Source organism: Aptenodytes patagonicus, chromosome 2 (genome assembly GCF_965638725.1).
Source record: "Aptenodytes patagonicus chromosome 2, bAptPat1.pri.cur, whole genome shotgun sequence".
Taxonomy (NCBI): Eukaryota; Metazoa; Chordata; class Aves; order Sphenisciformes; family Spheniscidae; genus Aptenodytes; species Aptenodytes patagonicus.
In genome coordinates this window covers 154,208,138-154,234,064 of record NC_134950.1, presented here as the reverse complement: position 1 = coordinate 154,234,064, position 25,927 = coordinate 154,208,138, and the positions used below count along the sequence as shown (strand labels likewise).

Genomic DNA, 25,927 nt, shown 5'->3' with positions numbered 1-25,927 from the left:
ATTGTGTGTGTTAAAATGTCTCTAAAAACGTGTTTTACTGTGCTATTTAATGCATATGATGCTCCAAATACACCTTTAATAGTTATGGTGCGTGATAAAGCTCAACTAATCTCCATTCTCCCAGGAAATCTATAGTAAAATATGATATGCACCATTAATATCTTGCTGTTAAATAATACTGCTTGTTAAATCCAATTTGTTTTCTGTTGCAAGTTGTAAATTGTTTCTGTAAATAAAAACTTGCATTTGGAGGGAAAAGAGAATTACTTATTTTCTTCCACTTTCTTTATGGTATTTCCTGATGAGGATGATAGTATGTAAACACTTTTTGAATGATTACATCAAACTGTGCTTTCTGTCCTGGTTTTAATACAGGTGGTTTCTAATCAGAGCTGTATTTTTCTGCTATTACTCTCACTCTTAGATTAAAAAAAGAGAAACACAAAAAAGTTTGGATTTTCTTACCTCTTGTTCCTTGGTGGGTAGACCAGTTTTCCTCTCGCCCTGCCTGCGTAAACTGGTGTTGTGACATGTAATGAGTTGAAACTGCTCTAGTCCATGAGAGGACTATCTGGGATGCTGTGGAGTTAGCAAGTTAGGTCCCCACTAAGTGACAAAACTGCACCTTTAGGGTAGGGATGCAAATTCATTCAGTCTGTCTGCTAAGACTCTGTTTTACTAATGCATTCAAACAAAACCCCAAACCTGGATTTTAAAATGAGTGGAAAAAATTCATTGAGGACTAGTAAATAGAAATGCATCATCTGTGAATATTGGAAAGTTGCCAAGTCATGGACTATTGGAAACTCAGACACTAGTATGGAAGCATTGATGATTTGGTTTTTGGGTTTTTTACATAGTCTTAGGCATCAGACCACTGTCAAAAGCAGGATAGTGTTCACGATGGGCCACATTTGATCAGACTAAATATTGACCTACTCGTGTTAATTTTACATTGCTTTTACTTTGTCAACAGACTTCGTTAGGGATGTCACCATGTCCTTGTAGCTGCTTCCTTCATATACTTACACATGCTTTTGTTATACCATATTTTAATCTGTTAACCTGTATATTCTTCTGAACACAGACCATGCCTCTTAAATCTGTTTTGAGAAGCGTTTACCAGACTTTAAACTATGATAAATCAAAAGTATGGCTACAGTGTTTGCAATCTTTTGTTTAAAACATTTGTTTTAATTAATTTAGATTCATCAAGTGACTTTGAAATTAATCTTGTACCTTACTGGTCTGATCTGGCTTCTTAACTTTAAGACAGAGGAAAAAGGCTTATGTGAGCCCATGCTTTTTTCTCTTCCACTCTCCATTAGCCATATAGAAACCCTATTTTTCTATAAAAATACTGATTTTAAAAATTACTTGTTTTTGTAACATGTGCATGATCCTGCTCCTCCCTTAAGGTTTATAGTCCTGTCACTGTCAGATCAAAGTTACCTAAAAGCAACCATCTTGAACAGAAGGCTGAGCTGCTGCCTGAGGCTGCATCTGAAGCTTTAATTTTGTGTTGCAAAAGTCTGCTTGAAGTCTGCGTGCAAGCCCATCAAATAGAGTTTGAAGACTGAGCAAGACAACTTGCACTTTTGCAGGTAAAGCAAGTCTGCGAGATCTGGCATTCACTTATCTGAGTTTGAAGTCCTGGCTTCACAGTAGTTGATGGCAGCTTCGTTGCTGACTTTGGTGGAGCCAAGATGACATCATTATGCTTTAAGTGTTGTTTTAGTGTAAAAAACATCGTAAAATTGTTACAAATTTCTTTCCTCTCAACCCTGTATCAAGCTTGCTCAGCTGACGAGTTTAAAAATGCTTTTCTGTCTGTCCTTAAAAACTAGCGCACGAATGTGCAAAGCAGACTTTGTGTTTTTGATTCATGTATTGTCAGTGGGAAAATCACATTTACAGGCCAAGTTTGGCCACCAAGTAAAACTGTGTGAGATTGCGTAAATATAATGAAAGTCAGAAGCAGTTCTTGAATTTGAATATTGTAAATTACAGAAAGAAAAAATGTGCAGGGCTTATATTAGTTTCATCTTGAGTACATACAGGAGCTAATGCTGTGCCAGGTAGTGGAGTTTTTTCAGTATTATCAGCCTGTAAAACTGAATACATGTTAGTTTTTTAAATTAAAAAAAAAAATGAACACATTTGTTGCTAAGCAAAATTGTAAGTTCACGTGGCCTTTAAAATATTCCTGGTTTTGGTGTTTTCTTCTCTGTTTTGTAATAATACAAAATAAAGATAGGAAATTTGTTCTAAATGTTGGGTATTTTTCCAAACTGCATTTTTAGTAGCGTATTCTGTGATTCTTTAAGAATTATCTCGACCTCTGAAACTGCATGCTGTTGATGTGGATGTACTGAATACTGGTAGAAATACTTTGTTAGAATATTATGTTGATATGATAGCTCCATAGTCCATATGGATTATCTCCCAGTGAAGTGAGACCACTGCAAGCAATGCGAAGTTCAAAGACAATTTTGCAATCATCTGAATACTGAAAGATGCTATCCTTGCTTTTACTGGTTTCATATAGATGTCTTCCCTTTATTTACTACTAATGCATTTTAATCAGCTTGCCAGTTTTAACATAATTTTTCTAAGAATGCTTGATAATGAAAAGGATAAAAAGGTGGAGAGAAAAAAAAGAAACAGTAATAACATGAAGAAAAAGCTGAGTAGTTGGCTGAGCTGAGGGGGACATCAGAAACATCTGTAGGGGAAGAAGGACAAATTAAGCTCAAGTGGCTAAAGATTTTAGCCTTTTAAACCAGTTTTCAGAATGAGGAGGGAGATAGAAATCAGGGAGTTCTATTTTTACAGCCCGTTTAAAAAAAAAAAGTAATAACATAAAATGGTGGCCAAAGATCTGGGTTCATTGTCGTGAGATGAAGAGAAAGGGAATTTAGGAGAGTGATGAAGGAAAGATTTCCGGGAGTAGCTCTTCCATCGGAGGCTGCCAGGGCAAAGGCTTGCAGGGCCACTGAATCGTGCTCCAAACTGTTTCTGCTTCCCCGCTGACGTGCCACAGTGGAAATGGAGCAGAGGGAAAGCCTTTGCTCGCCTGCTTCACGCCACTGCTTACGACTTAGGCATAGGTGGGCCGCCACAAGTGTAGTATGTAAATGCCTTTGGCTGCATCATGATTTCAAGACTACTTAAATTTCTCACCACATTGAAATGCACAGATATGGCTAGATTTTAATGAAAACCGATACACTAGCCAAGGCAAAATTTATACTGAATTAATAAATAGAGCCAATATTTTACCGTGCATTCTTGAATTCTCCCCATCTCCAGCTGCCAGAGGCATTAAATGGCTTGTAGGCTAACATTAATATGAAAGATTTGGGAAAGTATGAGACGTATGGCTAACTTTAATTGCTATCAGATTTAATTTTTAAAAATATAACTTGCTGGTGTTGGAAAGGGTATTTATTTTGGTATCAACGTATTTATGGTGACTGTTGGAAAACTTGTTCAAAGTAGAATGAAATTTCTCTAAACTGTTCTGTTTTGGGTTAATATTTTATATTATGGTAGACTGATTCAGCAGTGTGGAATCAGAAAATGTGTGCAATTATATTTACTGATGGTAAACTTTAAAACTGTTACAGTTCTTGGATACAAATTCAAATTTGAATGGTCTGGCAGCTGCAACAATTTTCACTCAATTTTTTTTCGTGAGCAATGTGTAGTTTTGTGGTAAATTTGAAAGTACAACAGCCTATACAGTTTCTAACCAGAGGCTTAAATGTATAGCTATGTTTGTTGGGCCGAAAGCTGTAATTACACAAATGGTTGACAGTTCCTAGTGATGCCAGATGTCCTTTGCTGAGAGCAGACTGCCATGCTGTACCGCTCAAGTGTAGCTGTGCCAGCATCCAGGTTAGCTAGCATAGTGTACGTATTGTGTGCGTTTACTGTCAGATGAAAGGTTCTGTGGCTTCTCAGCCCAACATCATGTCAAGTATTGGCTGATTTATTAAAACTAAAGCTGTTAATCCGAAGGAAATTTAGTACTAAAAAGAGGTGGTGAGAAGCTTCCCTGCTAGCTGTTAGTTGCCTGTTGTGGAACACAGGGGTTCAAATATGATTTTGCTTTTAAAATAACACATTGGTTTAAAAAAAAACACAACCAAAAAACACCTCAATGCAGCATATTAATCTTAGGGATAGACTGTGAAATAGTTTAATTTTTTCAAATAGTTTAATGTTCTAAACTTACTTCCAAGATAAGATGATGATGTACTTGACTCTTTAAACTTTTGTATATTCCTATATACCTCTGTAGACTGGTATATCGAGTGTATTTGTCTGTATGCATATGTGACTGATGTACAGCATAACTTAGTTTTGAGTGTTAAACTTTAAACTCAGTCATACAGTGAATCACAACACTGAAATAATACACTGGCATGGTTTTGGGCATTAGTACTGCCTAGGATTGCAGGACTTTCTTCTGCTTTCGAGACACAGTATGAAAGGTTGAGATACGTGGTAATCAAGTGGTGTTTCCAGTAGTTTTAGGCACAAACAAGTTGAAAATAGTCTTGGCTTCTGTTGTTAGAAGTCTTTATTCAGCCTCTTAATGAGATACTGTGTCCTCCTTTTGCAGATGTAAACTGCCACATTTAGTATTCCTTGTCACCCCTAACCAGTACCAAGTCTCTTAACCTTGCAAACTGACTGAAGAGTTAAACATGGCGAGCGTGCCCAGTGACATCCTAGTGCTGGAATGAGTTTTTTCCTGACTGCCTGCCAGGTACTTGCTATTACCTCCTCTAGTGTTGATGAAGATCTAGACAGAAATACTAAAGACTCACCAAGCTGATGTCCATACAAAGGACCAGTCAATTAGTCAAGGTTATTCAAGGTGTCGTAGTATGCAGGCTTCGTTGGAGGAGTCAAGGGTTTTTGAAAAAAATATGAACGTCAGATCTTTGTATGAACTTTCCACAAGCTGCTTATTAATTGTGCTTGATAGGTGACTTTAAATCAGTTTTATGTATGTGTTATTCTTGCAGATAATAGGAGAGCTTTTGAATACTCATGAAAGCGCATTTTATGAACTTTCAAAGTATCCTTGTTGACGCAGTGTCTAGTGACTACATTTTGAGGGGGTTTGATTTTGAAGCAGCTTTGAGCTGTACAAGCAAGAACTCTGCAGCAACAGTCTTGCCCTGTATGAATGCAGATAGGGATCAACTATTTAACTCGCATCAGAACGTAATGGTATGTGGTATGCTAAATCTGAAATACACATGTTGAGACAAATCCTAAAAGACCAATAACTGTTTCAAACAACTGTGGATTCTTTAGCTCTGGGAGCCAAGTTCCAAAACTAAAGACTTTTCCATTTTGAAGGAAATAATATTTTTAAAAGTGGTGGGCTTAAATGATTGCTCACTTTCAACATTTTCTGTCATAACGTTGTTTTAAGGTGGGTTAACAAATTACTGTAGCTTGGAGGAATAAAAATTAGGTACAACTTTAAAGTTAAAAGACTGCCCTTAGTGAGTATGTAATCTTGTTCTTTGAGGACACTTACGGCAAAATTCTTGTTTTCATTAGAAACAAAATAGAACATTGACATTTCTACTGCTCTGCCATTCGTAAGGATTTCAGTATTTTACTTTTTTGGCGAATTAGCAAATAAATCAAACCAGGTATTTTTTCAGAGATGCTGATCACTTGCGTGTCATGATTATCTAGTTAATCAGTATTCTGTACGTTTGAAAATTAGATTAATATTTTTTTTGAGACATTAAACTGCAAAATTAAAAAAAGGTACATGCTGGACTGAGTTAATCACTCTGGTTCTGCAAAGAAAAATTGTTAGTCTTTAACTTTTTGCAGTGTCAGGAAGCCCATATATTCAGTGGAATTACTTAAGAGAACATAAAAAAAGAACTATTTGTAGCACATAAAATTGAGCACATAGTGGTCTTTTTACAACTGGAGTCTGATAGGACGGTGCAGTATGTCTATCGTAATGCATGTGTACTGCATATGTTTTTATTTGAACCTGTGCATAAATGCTGATCTCAAACTTCAGAGTGAAATAATTTTCAATATTTGGTGTTAGTGATTGATTTTATTATGCAGCAGCAAGAATGTCCGAATGAGTGTTTCTACTGCAATGCTGTTTGCTTTTGTGTAAGGCAAGTATTGTCTGAGCCTTTATAGAACTGTAAAGTACAGTTCAAATGTGAAAAAATGTCAGCTTGTTATAAATGGCAGCAAATGGTGCTGATTATTTTACCTTTGACAAAGTGGAAAATTTAAAGCTTGGTGTGTCCCATTTTATTAATACAATAAAATTTTACAGTGTTGTTCTGGGCTTAGATATATGTTCTTTAGTGTTTATTATCCCTCAGTTACTGTAAAAATTTTTGATTTGAAATCTGGCATCATTGTTCAGAATGCTAATTTAGGAAATTAATTAACATACGAAAGCAAACGCACATCCATTTTTCTCCATTTCTTTCCTTATGCTAACCAAAACAAAGTTGGTGTTTTCTTGTAATAGGCAAGAGTGATGGAACGCAGACACCATGTTTTTTATCATTTAGCACTAGTTTATAGCTTCCACAGACTTGTCCTAATAATGAAGCTATGAAGGATATGACAAGAATGGCGATATTAAATTTCTCTAGACTAACAGTAAATTTTTCCATTCTGATGTCAGGAATGTAGAGCATCTGGAATCTGCAGCGTGAGTGGTTCAGTACGGGAACACTTTCATCAATTGCTTAGCCATTTATTCTCCTAGGAACAAGCAGTCTTCTATAGAATATAACACTATGAAGGAAGCAATTTTCTAGGACTGGAAGAATTCTTTATGTCCCGTTGTTTCTGATTTAAAAGCTTTCCGTTGCTGCTTAGTCATAAATCTTACTGCATGTGCAAATTTAGCATACACATTTTTAAATTGGAATTGCCATTATTATACACTCTGTTCTTCAGATCGAATAAAACTAAATGGTATTAATTGAGCTTAGGAAAAGCTGAAGATACTCTGAAGACAGGAACTGCTTGTGTGTTAAAAGAACAAATTGAAATTTATCTATTACCTTTTTAAGCAGGGACAGTGCTGAGTTTTCAAACATAGCTGGATTTTTCCCTTGAAATTATTTCCTTAGTCCAAGCTGGCAGAATGCTACAAGCCTTATTCTGCAGCCATTTTATCTTACTTGCTCTTGCAACAAGTCCAAAATCTTCAGAGTAGTTTCTCTATCCATGACAAGCTGTTGTAAATTTTACTTTTAGAATATGCATGTGTATTTAGTTTATCTACATGCATATAGTTTATATGGACTATTTCTGTAGGCAAGGTTATCTAGTAATTGGTTTTATTATCTGTGTCACTTTTCTTGGCTGAACTAAATTTCATGAAAAATGTATTGTATGTCCAGTATTAATTTATTACTTTTAAATTTCTTTATTCTTGAATCAGGTAATCAGACTTAATAGACTATATAAGCACCTTCAAACAACACCCTTCCCCTTCCACTCTTGTAAGAGTTTTATAGTATTCCTGTGTGCTCGTCTCCTTGTATTAATAGTTCCATGCTATAGGCTTTTACTTAGTTCACGTAAGTGTTAGGTACTGTACCTAATTTATATAACATGAATATAAATAGCAGCATACTAGTATCTAAAACTAGGAGCTCCCTTGTTTATGTGGAATTGACTCCTATTACTGCCACTGGATTATGTGACCTTGTTTAATCTAGAAAGGGCCCTCTTCTCCTCTGTTTCAATGATTTGGGAATGTCCAGGGATGATTACATTGTGATCTGGTTGTGTGTCATCCCCCCCCCCCCCCCCCCCCAAGTTGTAGGACTGACCGGACTTACTTCCCCTCTTATAATTGCAAGAGTCTTGCATTTCCATGTTTAAGGTTATTGTTAATTTCTTTTATGTATGCTCAGGTCTTCTGGGACCTTTGAATAAATTATCTGCTTTTAAAAATCGAAGTAAATGAGTTTTTTGTGTGTAAGTTGTGTTTACTTTGCTGAATTTTGACGCCTAAAGTATTTTGATACTAGAAAATCCCAGTGGGCATATGATTCCTTTTAAATATAAAAGCTGGTTAAATTTAGGCAAACTAGACTAAAAAAAAATTACAAGAACTGGAGTACAATAGCAACAGTGTATTAAAAAAAAAAAAAGCAAATTTTTTTTTTGCAAGTGTCTTTACAGTGTTGCCAACATTAGGCATTAAAAAAACCAGGATTTTTTTTTTGGCTTTTCATGATTTTTTTTTAAACACAACTTCTAGATAGTTTTTTAAAAGCTTTTTTGTGTGTTTATTTAAATTGTGGGCATCTTTCAAAAAATGTGTGCAAAATGTTTTTTTTAATAGGAGGTCCACGCATGGCATATGACTCAAGGAGGTGGGACTTCAAAAGAAACAGCAAATTTGGACCCAAGAGCACAACCAAGGCCTGGCAGCCATGTGCTTACAACAGTAGTATTCAGCTCTGAGGTGCTGAGATACATCTCATTACCTGGCTTACGTGATGAACATGTGTTTTTAATTTACAAAACAGTTCATCTGAATGTAGGGGGTATACCTATGACCTTTTTGAAAGTTAATTTTTGTTTTTAGAAGTGATCAAAAGTGCTCAGTATAACATCAGTTCAGCCTTTATAATTGCTACTGAAAAGGTTTAAAAAAAAAAATCTGGTTTCAACAGCCTGGCAGTACTAAAACCAATGAGAAACCTGCATTTATTTCAGTGGTCTTTGGCTCTGGCTTGCAGAACCACCTGAGATGCTAATTAGAAGTTTTGCAGGAGGTTTGAGGTTGGGCTGAAGCAGTCTTTGCTGTTAAACTCGGATTACTTCTCTTGCCGCATGGCAGCATCTCTGTACAGTGACACCTTACAGGGCTGCAGAGATTTGAGCTACTGCCCTTCAGGTGTTGGAAAGATGCATGTGACAAGTTATCAGATCTGGTAATTTAAACTAGGTCAATGTGTAGTTGCCCATGTGGTGGTTTCAGCTTCATTACCAGTTTACAGTAACTTGGCAAATTATTTTGTCCGTATTATTATTTTATTTTAAAAGCACTTTCTTTTAAATCCCGTTTGCTAGGAAAGTCATATGCCAGCCACAGTTTTCACTGTTTCTGCGCACTGCAATGAGTAAGAACAGCACACTTTGTGTAATTGAGAGACAAATAAAATGCGACATTTTAGTTGGAGGGGGTATGTGTAGAAGAATCACATACTGTTTTTCTTTATATATAAAAATGTGAATGCCCCATCTATCTGAACATTTTGGATTCCATGGTACTGGGCACCACAGAAGGAACAAGAGAAAATGAGACTGTCTGTAAAGGTAAACCTTTACAGGTGCAAGCACCTTCTGCTGCCATTACCTTCTGTTTGGAAGAAGGCTATAGCTGAGTCAGATGATCTGGAATTACGCCATTTTAACTTTGGACATATTCTAGATCTTTTGTCTTCTGTTCTTCCCAACTAAATACCCTGAGTTCTCCTTCTGCCTGATTTTCATTTGTCTCCTTGATTGAGGTTTTTTAATTCCTGGCTACATAGTGCTCAGTTTCAAGAGGAGACTGAAGAGTGGGAGCGTGGTAGTCTCCAGCATGCTGCATGGTGTAGTCCTCGGGTTCTGCTGCTGTGGAGAAGGGCGGGATTCTGATTTCCTTCTGGCTGAAAGCTATAAACACTGGACTGTAGAGCCAAAGCAGGGCAGCACTACAAACATAGCCGTGGGATTGGATAAAACCAGTCAGCACTTGTCTAACCTTCTCCACTTCCCCAGGAGAGTTGCATAGATTGGGTGCATTGCTGTCAAAGCTATCAGCAGCACACTAGGGACATGGATACCCATTTCCCTAGAAGGGGCAATTCAGGGCTATATGAACAAGTGAAGCTCACAGACACTTTTGAGCTGGATACGGAAACCTTAATGTATGTAAGCACCTGCTGGGTTAGTCAGTCCTGGAGAGCCGGCAGGCGGGATTTTTCTTTGGGAGTTCTGTGCATAAAACCTAAGTCTCATTATAGGCAGATTCAGTCTCACCCTGTGTCACTACTGTAATAGTTAATCCATCAGGAAGCATGAACTTTCATTTTATTTTCACTGGGGTTTTAATTATCAAAGCTTTGAGGAGCAAGTTGCAAGGATAGAGTAGTTTTATAGTTGATTATATGTGAAACTTAAGCAGATCTGATGGATCAAGGAAAAGAAACTTACTCTGTTACATATCTCTTATTTGAAGGGAGTGGCTGAAGTTAATGTTTTCTTTCTTTTGAATGGCACATATGAATTGTTCCTAAGCAGTTATGCCACAGTGTAAGCTTACATTGAACTTTCTATTCCATTTTCTAACAACCTTCAGGTTATTCTGAAGTAAATGTATTTGCAGTAACAAAAGGGGCTATGTGCAGAAATACAAGGCTGATTGTAAAGAAATTTTTTAATTTTCTAAATGAAAATGTTTTTGAAGCATAAATTGTGTGATAAAAATAACCATTTTTTCTATGTGCTGAAGTTCAAATAATCCAGAAGGTTGGAGCCAAGAGTCCCATTCAAAACTATGTTCTCTGGATGTGAGCTCAATCACTGACTGCGTCTCGCTAGGCAAGGCTCAGCGTTCTTTTTCTATCCATGCAAAATTGTAGTGGTTTGAGTTGTGTCCTCTTTTTGCAGTATTCCTGAATCATAAACAAGAGCAGATTTAAATAAAAGCAAGATTCTAAGAGAAATGAATGTCAACCACCAAAAACGCTTGGACCACAAAAAGAATGTATCTGGAAAGAACTTTTTCCCCCCAGAATATTTTACTGAAAGGCAGTAAAAAACCAAAGGTGTTAAATAAACGGATCCCAAAGGTTCTCTATGTAGTTTTGAAAGGGATATATAGTGCCTGGAAAGGTTGTGAAATCATGTTTACTAACAAATATTCTAAAGCATAAGTTCTAGGGAGATAATAGGCATAATAACAATAGGTAACCTATAACTTGCAACAGTGTTCTTTACCAGTCGAATATCTTGTAAATCTGTCCTTGTGATGAACAGCAGCACTTACTCAGACTAAAAATAATAGCAGGACCGTGTGTCTTGGATCCCAGGAGACTATTGGTGTTTTTGTAGACAGCAGACAGGAGAAAAAGGCATTTTGTCCTTTTTACCCCAAGTAATCCCACTGGAAAATTAAACATGTGCTATGAATTGATATCAACTCATGCCAGGTTACCTCCCTAAAGAGGGCTGCTGCGAACACTGTTGCTACATTTCTTGGACAGCAGTTTGATGGCCTGTGTGCATGATGGATATTTTATGCTGTATGCTACTGTGGAACAGTGTGCTACTGTCTGCCCCTCGGAGACTGCTGGTGAGGTGTGCCACAAATAACTGGGAACAGCAATTGCTTTAACCCTACAGAGAATCTCAAATACCTGCAAATTAAAAATGTTACTGAAATATTTCTGTGTGCGTCTGGGAAAACTGCGTTGGTTTTGTTTTTTAAGGTTTAATTCTGCAAAACAGAGCAGTTCCTTTTGTCTTGCTGTAGATTCCTACTGAACACAGGATAAAAAAAAATATTAAGCAATATATTAGCAAGAAATACTTAGAGAAACCACGAACCCTTTTTTAATGGACCACCCTATCCAGTTTCTGTTCTTTTAAGGAAGTTTTTCCTATTCATGACTCATTTCACTCTTTGGCTAACATCAAGAGAAATGGAATAACGATTAAGCAAAGGAATGTATGTTTTTTTTCTGGTTTTGTCCTTTTTTCAAAACCTTTATGAATTTTCTGCATAACCTTGTGTAAATATATATGGATGTAGAAGCTTGACAACTGTGACAAGGTAAAAAGTACACTGCTAATACTTGCTTCTTAGTAATTTTTTTGAAATGTTTCTTTTGGTTCTACACGTTAATATTATGCTGGATACTCCAGACTCCCTATTCAGTTAAAATGACATGCTTCAGCCAGCCAATTACACAGAACTGTTAAGTGAAATTAATGAGATCAACCCCAGATTACACTTTGTGTTTTATTTTCATTTTATAGGTCTGTACGAGCTGCTGGCTGCATTGCCAGCCCAGCTGCAGCCACATGTGGACAGCCAGGAAGACCTGACCTTCCTCTGGGATATGTTTGGTGAAAAAAGCCTTCATTCACTGGTGAAGGTAAACCACGTTTAAGTCGGATTCTCTTTGAGAAGAGCATATGGAAAAGTGTTTTGAGCGCCATCTAGTAAACCAGTGATCAAACTGTTGCTCAGTGAAAACAAAACAGCCTTGTTTTAACTCTGTTTCTGTCAGGGGTGGAAGTTGTTAAATAAGATTCTACCAAAAATACATAGATGATTTCATTTAAGAGTGATGTTTTGGCAGTGTAATGTTAATGCAGCAAACATATGTTGTTTGCCCTTGTTTAGAAAAAAAGAGTACGAAATAGTAGCAGGAAATCTGAGACTTCTTTATGGTCAACATTCAAGACCTGGAGTTTAGCTTAAATAAATAAATGTTCACAGCAAAAATTAGAAGGAATATATTTTCTGAGGTCAAGTATGGCAACAGTTCAGTAGCCACATTAATTTAAAATAATTTCCTTTAACAAAGTCAACTGAAATTCTAGTAAGCTGTTTCTTTTATTGGCTTGCCTCCATTTAAAATTGTGTTTTGCACATAAATATGTTGGACTAAAGTATGACCTAAAATGAGTTTGGAAGAATACTTGAGTAAAGTGTCCTGCTCTGAAAATGATCAGCAACAAGAAATCAAAGCATGCCATGGGAGTATGCAGAGCTACCCTGATAATGTTAAAATTGCTTATAGCAGAAAAATGGGACCAATCAGCTGGTTAGAAATGTTCCACTCCTACAAAATGGTAAGTATGTCTTTAGTCTCCAGTACAGAGCTAATTCAAGCTGGAAGGAAATGCTGAGGTCTCAAATGAATCAGTAGGTGGTAGTAACCCATGCCATGAATATTTCCAGACTTACACATAATTAAGCAGAATTTGTTACCCTTGTCAGTCATTGATCTAGAAGAAGCTTAAAATTGGGATTATTTCAACATAGGTTTTAAGAGTCACCTTTTTTCACTTCTTTCAGCTATCTTATTCCAGAAGAAGATGTAATAATGTTGATACTTGACCAAAATTATTTTCAAATTGGCTGAGAATTTACATGTAAAATAAACACAAGTACTCTCTGGTAGTTGATACACAAAAGCAACAAACAGAGGAACAGTGCTTGGCAATACTCGCTTGCCTAAAGAATTTCATCAGTTTCTGAAATGCAGTGGTTTCCAGACTCCGTACTGCTTTGCTGCAGCTGTCTGTTCAGATGGCTAAGATGATCACTGAAAGGGGATCACTGGTTTTGTTTCTAATATAGGCTGACAGTGGTGTGCATCTAAGCAAAATGTTAGGTCAGTAGCTAAATCAGTTTTCTTTCTGGATTGGGAATTAAAGAAGGCTGGCTTGAAAATGAGTGGTGATCTGCAAAACATTGAAATTTCAACATTTGCTCTAATTTTCTATTGAGGAAAAACCTAAACCTTTTCAAACTTGTTCCGTTTTGCCCCTTCCCCCAAAAGAAGACAAAGATAGCACGACAGCAACTAGTTTACTCACCTTGAGTATATGCTCAGTTTGGAAAAGTTGGCTCTCCTAGTTGCATGCCCTAGTTACCATGTGGTTTGTTATTGCAGAGTGGATTGGTCTTTCTGATTTTAACAAAGAAGAATTCATGAGAGAGCTTTCTTGAGGCAGATAGAAAGTTTTGGGGATCAGTGAATGGTCACTATTGCAGTTACAACAAGAAGGCTTTGAAGTATTCCAACCATCTTTATTATTTATCTTGTCGGGTTTAGGTCCAACTATTAAATGTACGTGTAACTCTGACCCTGTGAACGGTTCTTTTAATGTCCTATTAAATCTCACACTATCTTAAAATAGACTTAATTTTTGAAACTGCATCTTTAGTGTTCACTAGTTGCACTTCTTTAATACGCCATGCTAATTTCATTCAAAAGACAAAGTTTTTTAATTATAAGAACTGAGACTATTAAGAGCATCTGGTCTGACCCAGAGCGTATCACAGGCTGTTGAACCTCACCTTTTGCTTTCTGTGGTGTTCAGTTACAGAAAGTAGGGCATGAAGAGCTTTCAAAAGGTTATCTAGTTCGTATCCCTGCCCCAAGATGGGCTTAACTGTATCTGAAACTCATAGTATTTGTTTGATCTTTAACACATTTGTGTTAGAAGGGTTATTCAGTATCGTAGCAAGTTTTAGAGAAGGCAGCCATAGCCTTTTTGGAAGAGAGCTGTAAGAGCAGAAGAACCCCATCTGCCATAGTTTTCCCCAGTTACAGGGCTTCAGAAGTGCCAAATCTTTCTTTCTGGGTTCTGGTGTCTTATTTGAAAGACACCTTTTCCTAGTAGTAACTTCTTAAAGTTAACTGTACTTGCAAACACAAATGTTTTTAATTCCTCAGGCAGAGAATGATGACAGATATTTTGTAATTAAAAAAAAAAAAAAGCACTAGCTTAGAGCCAAGGATGTTGCGATTCTGGTATGATTTGGTTTTGGAAGAAAATGAGCATGGGTATGCTACTAATTAGGCACTAACATTTCTCTGTTTCAGATAGAAACACTGCTTAATAAAAATTTCTACGCTGATCTTCTTACCTTACTGTTTAATAATTTCAAATATTAGAAATGAGATTTTTTGCTAAGTTATAAAGTGGATAAAATGCTCCAAATTACTTAAAAGGTTTAAGTATAAAATGAACTTTCTACTTTTTCTACAGATATTCTAAGTTTCATGGGTATTTAATTATCGTAGTGTTTTCTGTATGGTTGTATACTATGGCATATGGTTTGCTATTCTGGCTCTCTTAATATTGAAAAGAAAGAAAAAAGAAAAAAAAAAGCCCCAAACGTTGTCTTGGAGTTCTCTTCATTCAGTATTGTTGGACAGAAATCTCTTTGTGAACTTGGATCAGCCTGAGTTGTTCTAAGAAGTCAGAAATGGAAAAGTTGTATTAGATCATCCAGTCCATTCCCCTGCAAATACTGGATTGTTCCCTACAGTACATTCCTATTGTAGTAAGTAAAACCAGCAAAAACTGATGCAACTGTTCTTGCTGTCCTTTTTCTCAATAAAGGAATCTGTTGATTAGATTTTAGTTTGCAAAGGATAGAGAAGAGGGAACCCACAACCATTGTTGACAGTTTGGAAGAGAACACTGGCTCTGAATAGTGAATGTTTAAAATTTGTCTCTGCTTCCCTCAATTTGTTACTTCCTTGTCTTATTACATGACTCTCAAGTTCTACCGAAAATCTTCAGCCATCTCATTACTACTTATATAGCAGAGATCCCAATAATTCTGTGGAGATTTATAGAAAAGAAACATGAAGGGATGATCCTTCAGGGTAATTATGAGCACTAATATAGCTGAAACCTGAAATAGTACACGTGTGCTCTGCTTGGATTTTTTTTTTAGAGGAACAGAAGGGATAAATAAAGATCTGTTCTAACTACTCTTTTAGCTTATTTTTAGAGGAGCTGCAAGAATTTCCATGTGTGTTTGCTTGCTGTTAGCACACCAGACATGTTTTGCTGTTTGTCTGTTTAGCTCCAAGATGAAGCTTTTACTTGCACTGTTGCCTTAAACGTTTCTGGTTGTGGATGTAATGCTCAAGAATTGAGTAAGCTTATCTGTTGGGCTGCTACTGAAGTATTTCTTAACCAATTGCATTTTACTGATTGGTTTTGGCCAGCTCAGGGCATGCACAGTTCTTTAGCCAGTACTGTACTTCGCATTATGAAAAAGAAGCCACAGCAAGCGCTGTTGCTGTTCCCTTGATAGGGAAGAGTTTGTACATCCAAAAAACAGTATGTGGCAGTGGAAAAGCAAATAACTACTGCAAAAGGAAGGAATATTTTGTGAATCTAGTCTGATTTTTTTTTTTATAACTGCATAGTATTTTGGTAGCTGACCCTGCAAGACCTTAATTTGTGCTAATTTTCTATTAGTTTCACCTGGATATGACTTAGCTTGAAGTTCTGAGAAATTATTTTGTATGTGCTAATGTTGGCCCATGTTGATGGCTAACAGCTTTTTCTAAGTAATCTAATCTCTAAAATAGCTGAGTGTATCCTGGTGTAATTTCTTTGTAATTGAATCACATGGTTACGTAGCCCAAATTTTACAATCATTGTGGTGTACTGGAAATTTTCAGTGTGAAGACTCAGATTTTTCAATATGTAAATGTAGATTCTTTCAGCCTACTGTGGTTCCTTTGTTGGTAATAGAAAAATAAAGATAGCGTTTAAAAAAAATGAGCTGACTATGGCAAAGCAAAAGGGATTGATTTGACACATGCTTACAGTGATAAAATCAATGATCTGCAGATGGATGTGCTAAATCTTCAGTCTGGACTGGTACAAGCCTAGTTCATATGCAAGTTTATATACGCTCTTTTAGTTTTTACCCAGAGCTTTACACACAAACTCCATGAAAAAAGCTGTTAATCTGTAGGATGAACAACTTTGCATCTACAGTACAGAATCAGAGAATCTCAATAAGGTTTCATGGCTTGTTTTATGTTAGAGGATAGACTAACTCGTAACTGTCCAACCTTTCACCTGGGAAGAGCTCTGCACGTTCTTTTGGCACTCGTGGAGGGGTCGTATGGTGCAGCTTCCCCTGCCCTGTGATGTGTCAGACATTCTGCAGCCAACATCCACATGCATGCTGCACAGATCGTGTGCGTTCACCTCCCGTGTTGTGCATCTGAATGGTGAATGCTCTTGCCTGGGCGCGTGCTCAAGCATCCCCACATTTGGATCTTCTTCCCGAAAGAACGTAGAGGAAACAGACTTCAGATTATGAGTTGTTCTGATGAGTTGTGTGTGACAACTAATTGTTCTGAACTCATTGTTCTGTTTGATGGGGATGACCCATAGATGGAAGGAGGGGATGATACCTGTGTATGTGTCAAAGGACCTGGAGGTGGCTGAGGAGGATGTATTAGATAATGTAAGACCTGCGCATGACACAAATGATACAGAATGAAGGTTGGAGGTTGTTCTGAGGTGGAGTTGGCTTTCTTCATGACAGCCTGACGATATTAATGTTGACTGCTTCCACACTTCAAGTGTGAAGCTGATACTGAAATATTTTTTGCTGAACATACAAAAGTTATTGTCCTGGTTTCAGCAGGGATAGAGTTAATTTCCTTTCTAGTAGCTGGTACAGTGTTTTGGATTTAGGATGAGAACAAAGTTGATAACACACCGATGTTTTAGTTGTTGCTAGGTAATGCTTACACTAGTCAAGGACTTTTCAGCTTCCCATGCTCTACTGACTGAGAAGGCTGGAGGTGCACAAGAAGCTGGGAAGGGGCACAGCCAAACTGGCCAAAGGGACATTCCATACCATGTGACGTCATGCTCAGTACATAAACTGGGGAAAGCTGGCCGGGGGGGCCGCTGCTCGGGGACTGGCTGGGCATTGGCCGGCGGGTGGTGAGCAATTGTACTGTGCATCACTTGCTTTGTGTATTATTATTATTATTATCATATTATTATTATTATCATTTTATTTCAATTATTAAACTGTTTTTATCTCAACCCACGAGTTTTTTCTAACTTGTGCTCTTCCAATTCTCTCCCCCATCCCACCGGGTGGGGGGAAGTGAGTGAGCGGCTGCATGGTACTTAATTGCCGACTGAAATTAAACCACGACAGTTATTTACTTTCTCATTACTTTGTTCTTCATGTACACTTTCTCTGGAACTAATATTTATACAATCTTTGTAATTTATTGTTGGAACTGTCTGTTTCTGCAGGTCACAAGAACTCTCTTTTTCTGTTAATTATGTTATATAGAAGATGGAGAGAGCAGGATGTGTTTGTGAGGGAATTTTGATGGCTAGTATGTTTGCACCTGTTAAGAGAATGGTGAGAGGGGTTTCTGATTTCAGGGCAGAGAAAAACAGCTACCTCATAAGGAGCTCAGAGGAGCTGTGTTACCCAAAAGCAACAACCCTGGAAAATGGACTAAAGAGAAAGTCTGGGTCAGTAAGTGGGACTGGAGACTGGTAGACCATAGGTGGCACCTAACCTCAAATCAAATGGAGTGGGTTGTGGCTTCAGGGGCAAGCATTGTAGAGTTGAAGAGGTGTACAGACCACCTCAGAGTGGGTGGAATTATTGAAACTGATAGCTCATTCACTAAAAAGTTGCTTTGATACTTGAAGTCCTTAAGGTTCTTTACTGCTGGGTTCTCAGCCATACTTATTTTAAAAAAGCTGTGCCTCCCCGGTAAATGGAATAGGCTGCAGTTCTGTAAATTCATGTGGAGGTCTGAAGTGCTGTTTGCTTTGGAGATGGGAAAAAATGAAGGAAAAGGCGGTGTGAGTAAGCATTTACCACCTGGCCATCTGGAGGAGGAGGTGTGAGTGTGGAGTTTGGCAGCTGGTAACAATTCATGGCCAATGAAAAATAATTGTTCTTCATGCTCTAGAGGAGAATCAGGCAAGGTTGCTTCTTATGTTATAGTTTACATCTTTCAGTCAGAGAAAGCATGCAAAACCTACTCATGGCAAGAGTAAAGCGATCACTCTTGTAATGCAGACTGTCCAAACAATGCACAGATGTGGTCCATTGTGCTGGTTTGAAAACTTTTACTATTTCTGGCAAGGGGAGAAGGAATTTACTGTAGTTGAATTCATTAATATTGAAGTACTCGGTAATAGGTGGTAGTTATTTGTCATTCTTTAAATCCAGATCATCATAGATCTAGGAAACCTTACTTTTTGTAAGAATGTCCTTGTTGAAGGAGGTGCGTGGTGCAGTCTTGCCTCGAATCCTGTTGACAAAACACACGAGACACAATGTTTTCGGCCCTAGAGAACTATCTAGCGGTAAGGTATATACGGACAGTACTAGGATACTGAATCTGCAAAGAAATATGAAAGTTGCATGGAGAAAATGTAAGGCTTTTTCTCATTGTCTGGAGAGGAAGCTTGATCTCCAGTTAATTTTTGAAGCTTCCTGCTTGAGTTGTATGCACAGAATATATACGGAGGAGTGCTAGAATTTCAGTACTCTTCTCATCCAAAGTATTTGTAGGTAATGGTCTAATTCATATACTGAAATATAAACTTGCCACATGCTTTCTGCTTACCTAAGGATGAAAATTATTGAAAAAATAATACTCTGTAAGAAAGCCTCTTGATGACTGACAATAGTTTGCATTCGTATTTGGAGTAATTACCACTGAAGTAATGCGTCATTTTGCTTCCATCAAAATTATTGCATTCAAAAAAAGTGTAATGCAAGGTGTTATTCCTTATGAAATGCCACATAAATTTAAAGTGTTACTTCTGAAGCCAAAGTGATTTTTTTTTTGAGACTTCCTCAATAGCCAGCAACTGAAATCTGCAGGTAAAGAGACCACTCTTAGCTGGAGGCAGTCAGCCGCCTTTAAACTTAATTTCCATGGGAACAGTGATCAGATTAATCAAAATAAGGTAATTGAAGTTTTATAGAAAATAGTACAGGATCTTTACTTTATTCAGGCTGATATTGTTTCCATGGAAACATTAGGGAAAAGATAGCTAGCAGCCAGGCATTGAGCAAACACTTGCTTCTCTTGAGATTGGGGGGTGGGGTTCTGGTTGATGTGTGTGTTGAACCCTTTCATTTTTTAGTGCTCTTATTGTATAAAAATGCAGTACATCAGGTAACTGGGCAAAAATAAGCAAAATAAAAATGGATTCCTGTTTGAAATCATAGCTAACCCCCCCAACTTTCCACATACTATAACATGTAACAGGTTTACTATTTCTTCTTTGAGTAAAGACAAAGTTGTTTTGCCATGTGTATTCTCACATACATACCTGTGCTTATTTGTCTTTAATAAAGTGGAAAAATGCACCTCCGATTTATTGAAAAAGTGGTCAGGTATAGCTTTGGATGGTGTAGCCTTGTTTGTCAGAAAATGCACGTCAAGTTAGTGCCAAGTGGATGGGTTAGTGCAGTTGTGGTGAAATATGGATCCTATGTGATCGTTCAACTAAAAGTATTTGTTATAGCTAGTAGATAGTTTACTAGAAAACAGACAGCTAATGGACATAAATAATCATTTTGTCCTGAAGTCTGTTGAATGTGTTCTCTTGTGGTAAATACTTTTTTGTATTTTTTTTATGTTTTTATTTTGTACTTTTTGGTAGAAGTTTAACTGGATATCTAGTGTTAACTTCTTTGTCAGAAGTTTGGTCTCTCCAGCATCTTACGGTTTCTACACCACAGTTGCTAATGTGTTTAGTAATAGACACTTAGAAGTTTTCATCTAGATTTTTGTAAGGAAGTCCTGTTCTTGTCATCAACTCCTCCTTTCAGCCCACTTTGTTAATAATAATAATAAGGAAACAATTCAAAGATCAGTTTCCAAAGTATCAATTAAATTGTCGTGTTGACAGTTTAGTCTCATAAAAGCTGTAGAAGTTGGGTTGATATCAGAAGTCTGTACAGGTATGGTGTACCAACAAACTTTTGAAATGAAAAATAAAGCAGATAAGCTTATTAAATCAGAGGTGTGAAGTGTTGGTCTATGACTGTTACTTGAAACTTGTGAATAAATCAGTGCTTTGGAATGTGAAAAAACTTTGGTTTAGGTTAAAATCCAGACGGAGGCATTTTTTTGGATCAGTGGTAATTGATTTAAAGTTTCTGCTGGGAAACCTCCAAAGAGTAGCAGAAACCCAGCCAAAATGTACTGGACATAAAAGAAGTAAATCAATCCTTCTGAGACAAATAGTTTGTAATTTCATTGTTACCGAAGGGGCAATGTACCAGCCTGGTGACAAAACTGGTACGAAGAGAAGTTTTAGAACCCAAATCTATGCTCATACCCAGATTTTTCTTGTCTTATGAAGCTTGTGCAGTATTTATTTAACCAAAGTGATACATTTTTTGTCTATGATACTGAGGCCAATCAAAGGTCTCATAAGCTGCTCAGTAATAGTAGTCTGATAAATCCAAGACATCCAAGCATAATGTAATTTTAAACTGTTTTTCTACAGTGTTCTTTTCCCTTGGACCAGAAGTTCTGTGGCAGAACATGTGAGGGAATGTTTAAAACAAATTTTTTTGTTACTGTCTTGGACTATTTTCCTTTTAAGAACAGAAAGTCACAACTACCCGAACAAGCCTCTGCAATGTAAAAACATTGTAGGAGTTAAGAAGGATGGGATGTGATGGTTATAAAATCTTCCTGAAGCATAGAAACTGATACAATAAGATTTAATAAAAGTCTTAAAACTAAGACTTAGTAAAAATGCCTGCCTGTGTTTCCTACCAGCAGGTTTTGTTACTGCTTACGTTAACTTTCCTTCTTTTTTTGGAAATCTTGGTTGTATCCATACTCCAGCTAATCCTTGTGAAGTTAATTTGTAGTGTTTGGTAAGATGTGTAATATTACATACGTCCTCACTATCTTTCCTCCTTTGTGAAATACAGGCATACACACACAGTTTTTACTCAAGCACTTTTTAAAAAAAACTTTTTTCAGTCATCTCTATTATAACACTTTTTTTCCTTTTTAAAGCATGGAAAGAAGAGAGCAACATAGTATGCTCCGTGTGCACTATTCCTTTAGGCTTACAGATAGCATTGTTTGTATAGCATAGCAGTGTTCTCTTAACCACAGGTTGTTTCTCTAATAGCTGTTTCTGTGTATCTTTGTAGAATCCAGTGCTCACTTTGCAGGTGTGGTGATGTCAGTGGAAGTTCACTTCAAACATAAGTTACATTAAGTTGAGAGCAGCAGCATGTAAGCGCTTAACATACCGGTGCTATCCACGCGGTGCACTGTCACTGCAGAGTAATCGATAAGGTGCTGAAGAAATAAGATTTGAAAACATGCAAAGCATAAGGCTTACTTGTCTGTGCAAATCAAGGATGAGTAATTTACAATGGGCAATTACTGTAACTTGACTATGCCTTCAATGTGATAGGAAAAGCTGAACGTACAGATTCACTTTGACATAGCATCTTCAGTATAGTGACATAGTCTGCTTCTGTGCTACAGAGAAGGGCTTCATGCTTTCTTGCTCCAGCTGAACCACTCTAAGGTACCTATGCTGTAAAAATCTTTCCTATTCCTGTAGTGACAGTTTTAAGAACATTGAATTGTTCAAAGTTAGAGCTGTCTCGGATTTGTTTTCAAAAAACACTGGTGCCTCAGTGTGCCACTTAGAGTTGCACATACATACATTATGGTCATGTATTTTGCAGCTGTCTCTCATTTCTCCTCTCCAGTTGATCAGGGCTGAAGTTCACTGCTGAAAACACACACCTTTGCTCTCTAGATTTCTAAGCAGAACTACGTTTACAGATTACTCAAATACCAGTATGGGCTCGAAGTCCAACTAAATAGTCATGCCTGGACCCTGGGCCCTTTACTCAGCCACTGGTTAAGACCTTGAGTCCTTCCAGATATGGGTCTCCTTTTACTTGCTGGCTACTCCAGCTTAAAGATTGCTAGCAAAGTACACACATAATTAAATTCATTAGGGAAATAGAAACACACCCTGCTCTTATCAGTTTCTGGACTTGGATCTCACACACGCAGACATACACCCACCAATGTTATTGATGCAAAGGAATAAAATAATAATTCATTTTGACTTCTGAATTCCATTTCTTATTTTAATTTCATTATCTGTACTTTCACTCACTGTACTAGATGCATCAGTATGCCCCTCTTGATGTGTCTGCTGGTCAGCAAGGGGACACATTTTTGCTTCAGAACTGTTTGTTTCAGAGAGTATTATGCCAAGTAGGCACTTTGTGCTCTCCCCTTCAATTTTAAGTTGTTTTTCCTCTGATTTCCTTCCTGCTGCTTTTCTCCTTCACCTTGTTTCATAGACCTCCGACCGAAGTCATTGCTCCCAAGAGGAGGAAATTTTGAGCCTTGGAGCCACTGACTCTTTTCTGCCCCAGTGGCTCAGGTACAGTGTGACCCTTCATGAAGAACATATTTACTGAGTGGTGGGGATAGTGTGGGGTAAACAGTCTTATGTTGTCCATTGGAAAGTAAATCTGTATTGTTTCCCTATCTCTTCCTAACTTCTCTTGTTGACTTTTGCTAGAAATCACAACCTGCGCAAGGTAAATGCCAGTGGTGTCAGTTATTCACAAACATGACTTTGCCTCAATTATATTGATATTTAAGAGTTAAAAAAACCCAAAACATGCCAGCTATAAATGCTAGTGATTATGTATGGGATAGCTTCAGTACTGCTTTACATTTAGTATGGATATCATCTTCATAAAGTATCTTGAATTTTAATGTGCTTTACAGATTGGGTTTCATGGAAGAGAGCGGTTTTTGTTGAGATTTAGTGATTAAATAATCCAGTAATGACACTACAGACATACACAGCTTTAATCAGGATGAAACCATAAATCAGGGTGCAATTTTGAATTTCCAAGTTTCAAATGTTCTAGGAAAAAAGTAACCCATGATTGTAATCATGTTAATCGGCATCTGAAATACTAAGCTGGTCATGTTGAAGTTTGGTATGTCATTAAAGGCTAAGTACAAATCATACCACAGCACATGCCAAGTAACAAAATATTTGTAGTTCTGTGCCCATGCTCTTTCATCTTGAAACATCCACTTTCTACTATTTTCTAACTAATTCTAACTAATAATCTGACCAAGTTTTATTATTGTCTTCTCCCAAAGGGGAAGCAATATTTTTCTCTTGTTGCATATCAGGTAACCACTGGGTAAGACCTATGGCTTGATCATATCTTCTGTCCTGCTTCTGCTCTGTCTCTGTTTTTTCCGAGTATGTATATTGGTCTTTTAACTTATTAGAACTGGATTGTTTTCTATTTATTTTTCTACTGCTAAATGAATTTTTAATGTATGAGACACCTTTAATTCCCTTTGTGTTACGTGCATTTATTCTCCTTTTATTATTCCTATTAACACTTTCATAACCATTCTTTCATGGCTTCTCTGTGGGACTATCATGCCAGTTTTCACTTATTTCAACTTTTCCTCTGATTTTTTCCAAACCTTCAAGAATGTAAGTAAGAGTGACCTCTCATACAATGAGGTTGATCATCCGAAGATGGATACAGTTAGAGAGCACTTCAGTGTATTTCAGTTGAGCTGGGGGAGCTCAGCTGAGTTAAGCTGGATCAATATTTGTAATTTCTTGTTCTATCAAGTGTAAATTGACATTTTTTCAGGATATAAAAGGAAATGTGTTACACTTTTGCTTTTGATAATGTTATAACTCATCTATGGCATAAAAATGTAAAAAAAAATCCCTGATTAATGATACTTCTTCCTGATATTATTTAAATTTTTGCTGCTTTCATATTCAAATGCAGTGTAAATCAGGCTAGGTCATGCTGGCTAATGCTTTGGTTGCATCCAGCTTGAAAAAAGGGGGCTGGGGGGCCAGTTCCTGGTTGGAAACTCTCAGGAAATCTCTTGGTTCCCAGTAGTTGATACGTTTGTGTCACAGGTCTGTATTTTCATAGATCCTTAGTTCTTGAAGAACAAAATTGCTAAACTTCTCTCTGTATTCTTTTTTATAATACTAGGAGTGCCAATACAGCTGCCTTATCTTTGTTACTGTCGTCTCCTCTGTCATGAGGCAATTTCTGCTGTTTTCTACCAGCTTTCCAAAATTTAAAGATATGGCATGGCTGTAATTTTGTACACCTGTACAAGTACATTTGTACTACTCCTTCTAATATAAAAAGAAATGAATGTATTTGCTTTGATTTGAAGCTTCCTGTGAAATGGGTTTGCATGTTTGGATGATTTAGTGCAAAAGCCTGAAGTGCAGTGGTCTGAAAAGGTACGGGGAAATGGCAGTAAATCTCTTCTAAATTACTGCAATTTTTTCCAATATTTTGTCATTATTTTTCATATCCCTCTTTATCTTACAACACACATTCCACTTCACTGTTGGTGTTTCTCTGTCCTCTGCAGGAAAGGTTGAGAATTAGTTGTATCCATTAATACTATTGTAATTATCTGGTTGTACTTATTTGGGACATTTTACTCCTAGCACATCTCTCTGTACTTTTAAATAAAATTCAGATGCTGTCTTCATCTTTTTTTAAATTAACATTCTTACTATAAATCTTGTTTGTTAGTATTAATTAATTTATCAGAACCTCTTTGTTTTGACTTCCATTTAGTTTAAATGATAGCCTGGCACCTGGCTGTACTGTGCAGGCCTCCGCATCTTCTGTTCTTACGTTCTGTGACTTCTGAAGTACTCACTGCAAGTCTTCCACCGCTGGTTTTTATTGATCTTAGTTTTTTCCCCCATATCTACATATTTTCTCCACATTTTTCTATTTTTCTGAATTTTCACCTACTTTTACCATTATTCCCAGAAACAAAAATAAAACTGACTTTCACCTAGTGCCAAGTGTAGTAGGGAAGAACAGAAGATCATCCTTTACTAACCACCATAAAGTGCTCTTAATTTTGCTATTTTTAAGATATCACAACTTTATATTTTCATATTAACTTTAGTTCTGGGATTTTACCAGAGATGTCTGTCCCTCATTGTCCAAGTTCCACTTGATTTGTTGTGATCTGTTGGGAAAGTTGTGCTGTCAATCACCTTTTTTTAGAAACAAGGGAAGACCTGAATGCAAAGCATGTTCTCTGAGGCGTTCTTTGCTTTCATGACCATGGCTTCATTAAAGAGCATTTAAGCAAATGCTTAATTTCACACTTGCGACTTGTCCTAATGCTCTTAAGCAATGTACTTCATTTTAGTGATTAATTGTTTTCTAGATTGTTGTGCTTTGTTTTTTAACCTGGACTGTAAGCAGGCAGAGGGAGAAGGGAAC

The 25,927-nt window shown here is 37.1% G+C and overlaps 1 protein-coding gene across 7 annotated transcripts in view; it reads left to right on the top strand.

Moving 5' to 3' along the window:
• MPP7 (MAGUK p55 scaffold protein 7) overlaps positions 1 to 25,927 on the top strand; it is a 159,561-nt gene that overhangs the window by 45,572 nt on the left and 88,062 nt on the right. For all 7 annotated transcript variants that reach the window (XM_076331758.1, XM_076331756.1, XM_076331760.1 and 4 more), the window contains one exon: positions 12,073 to 12,191. In XM_076331758.1, coding sequence (XP_076187873.1) covers positions 12,073 to 12,191 — 119 coding nt within the window. The remainder of the gene's footprint in view (positions 1 to 12,072; positions 12,192 to 25,927) is intronic.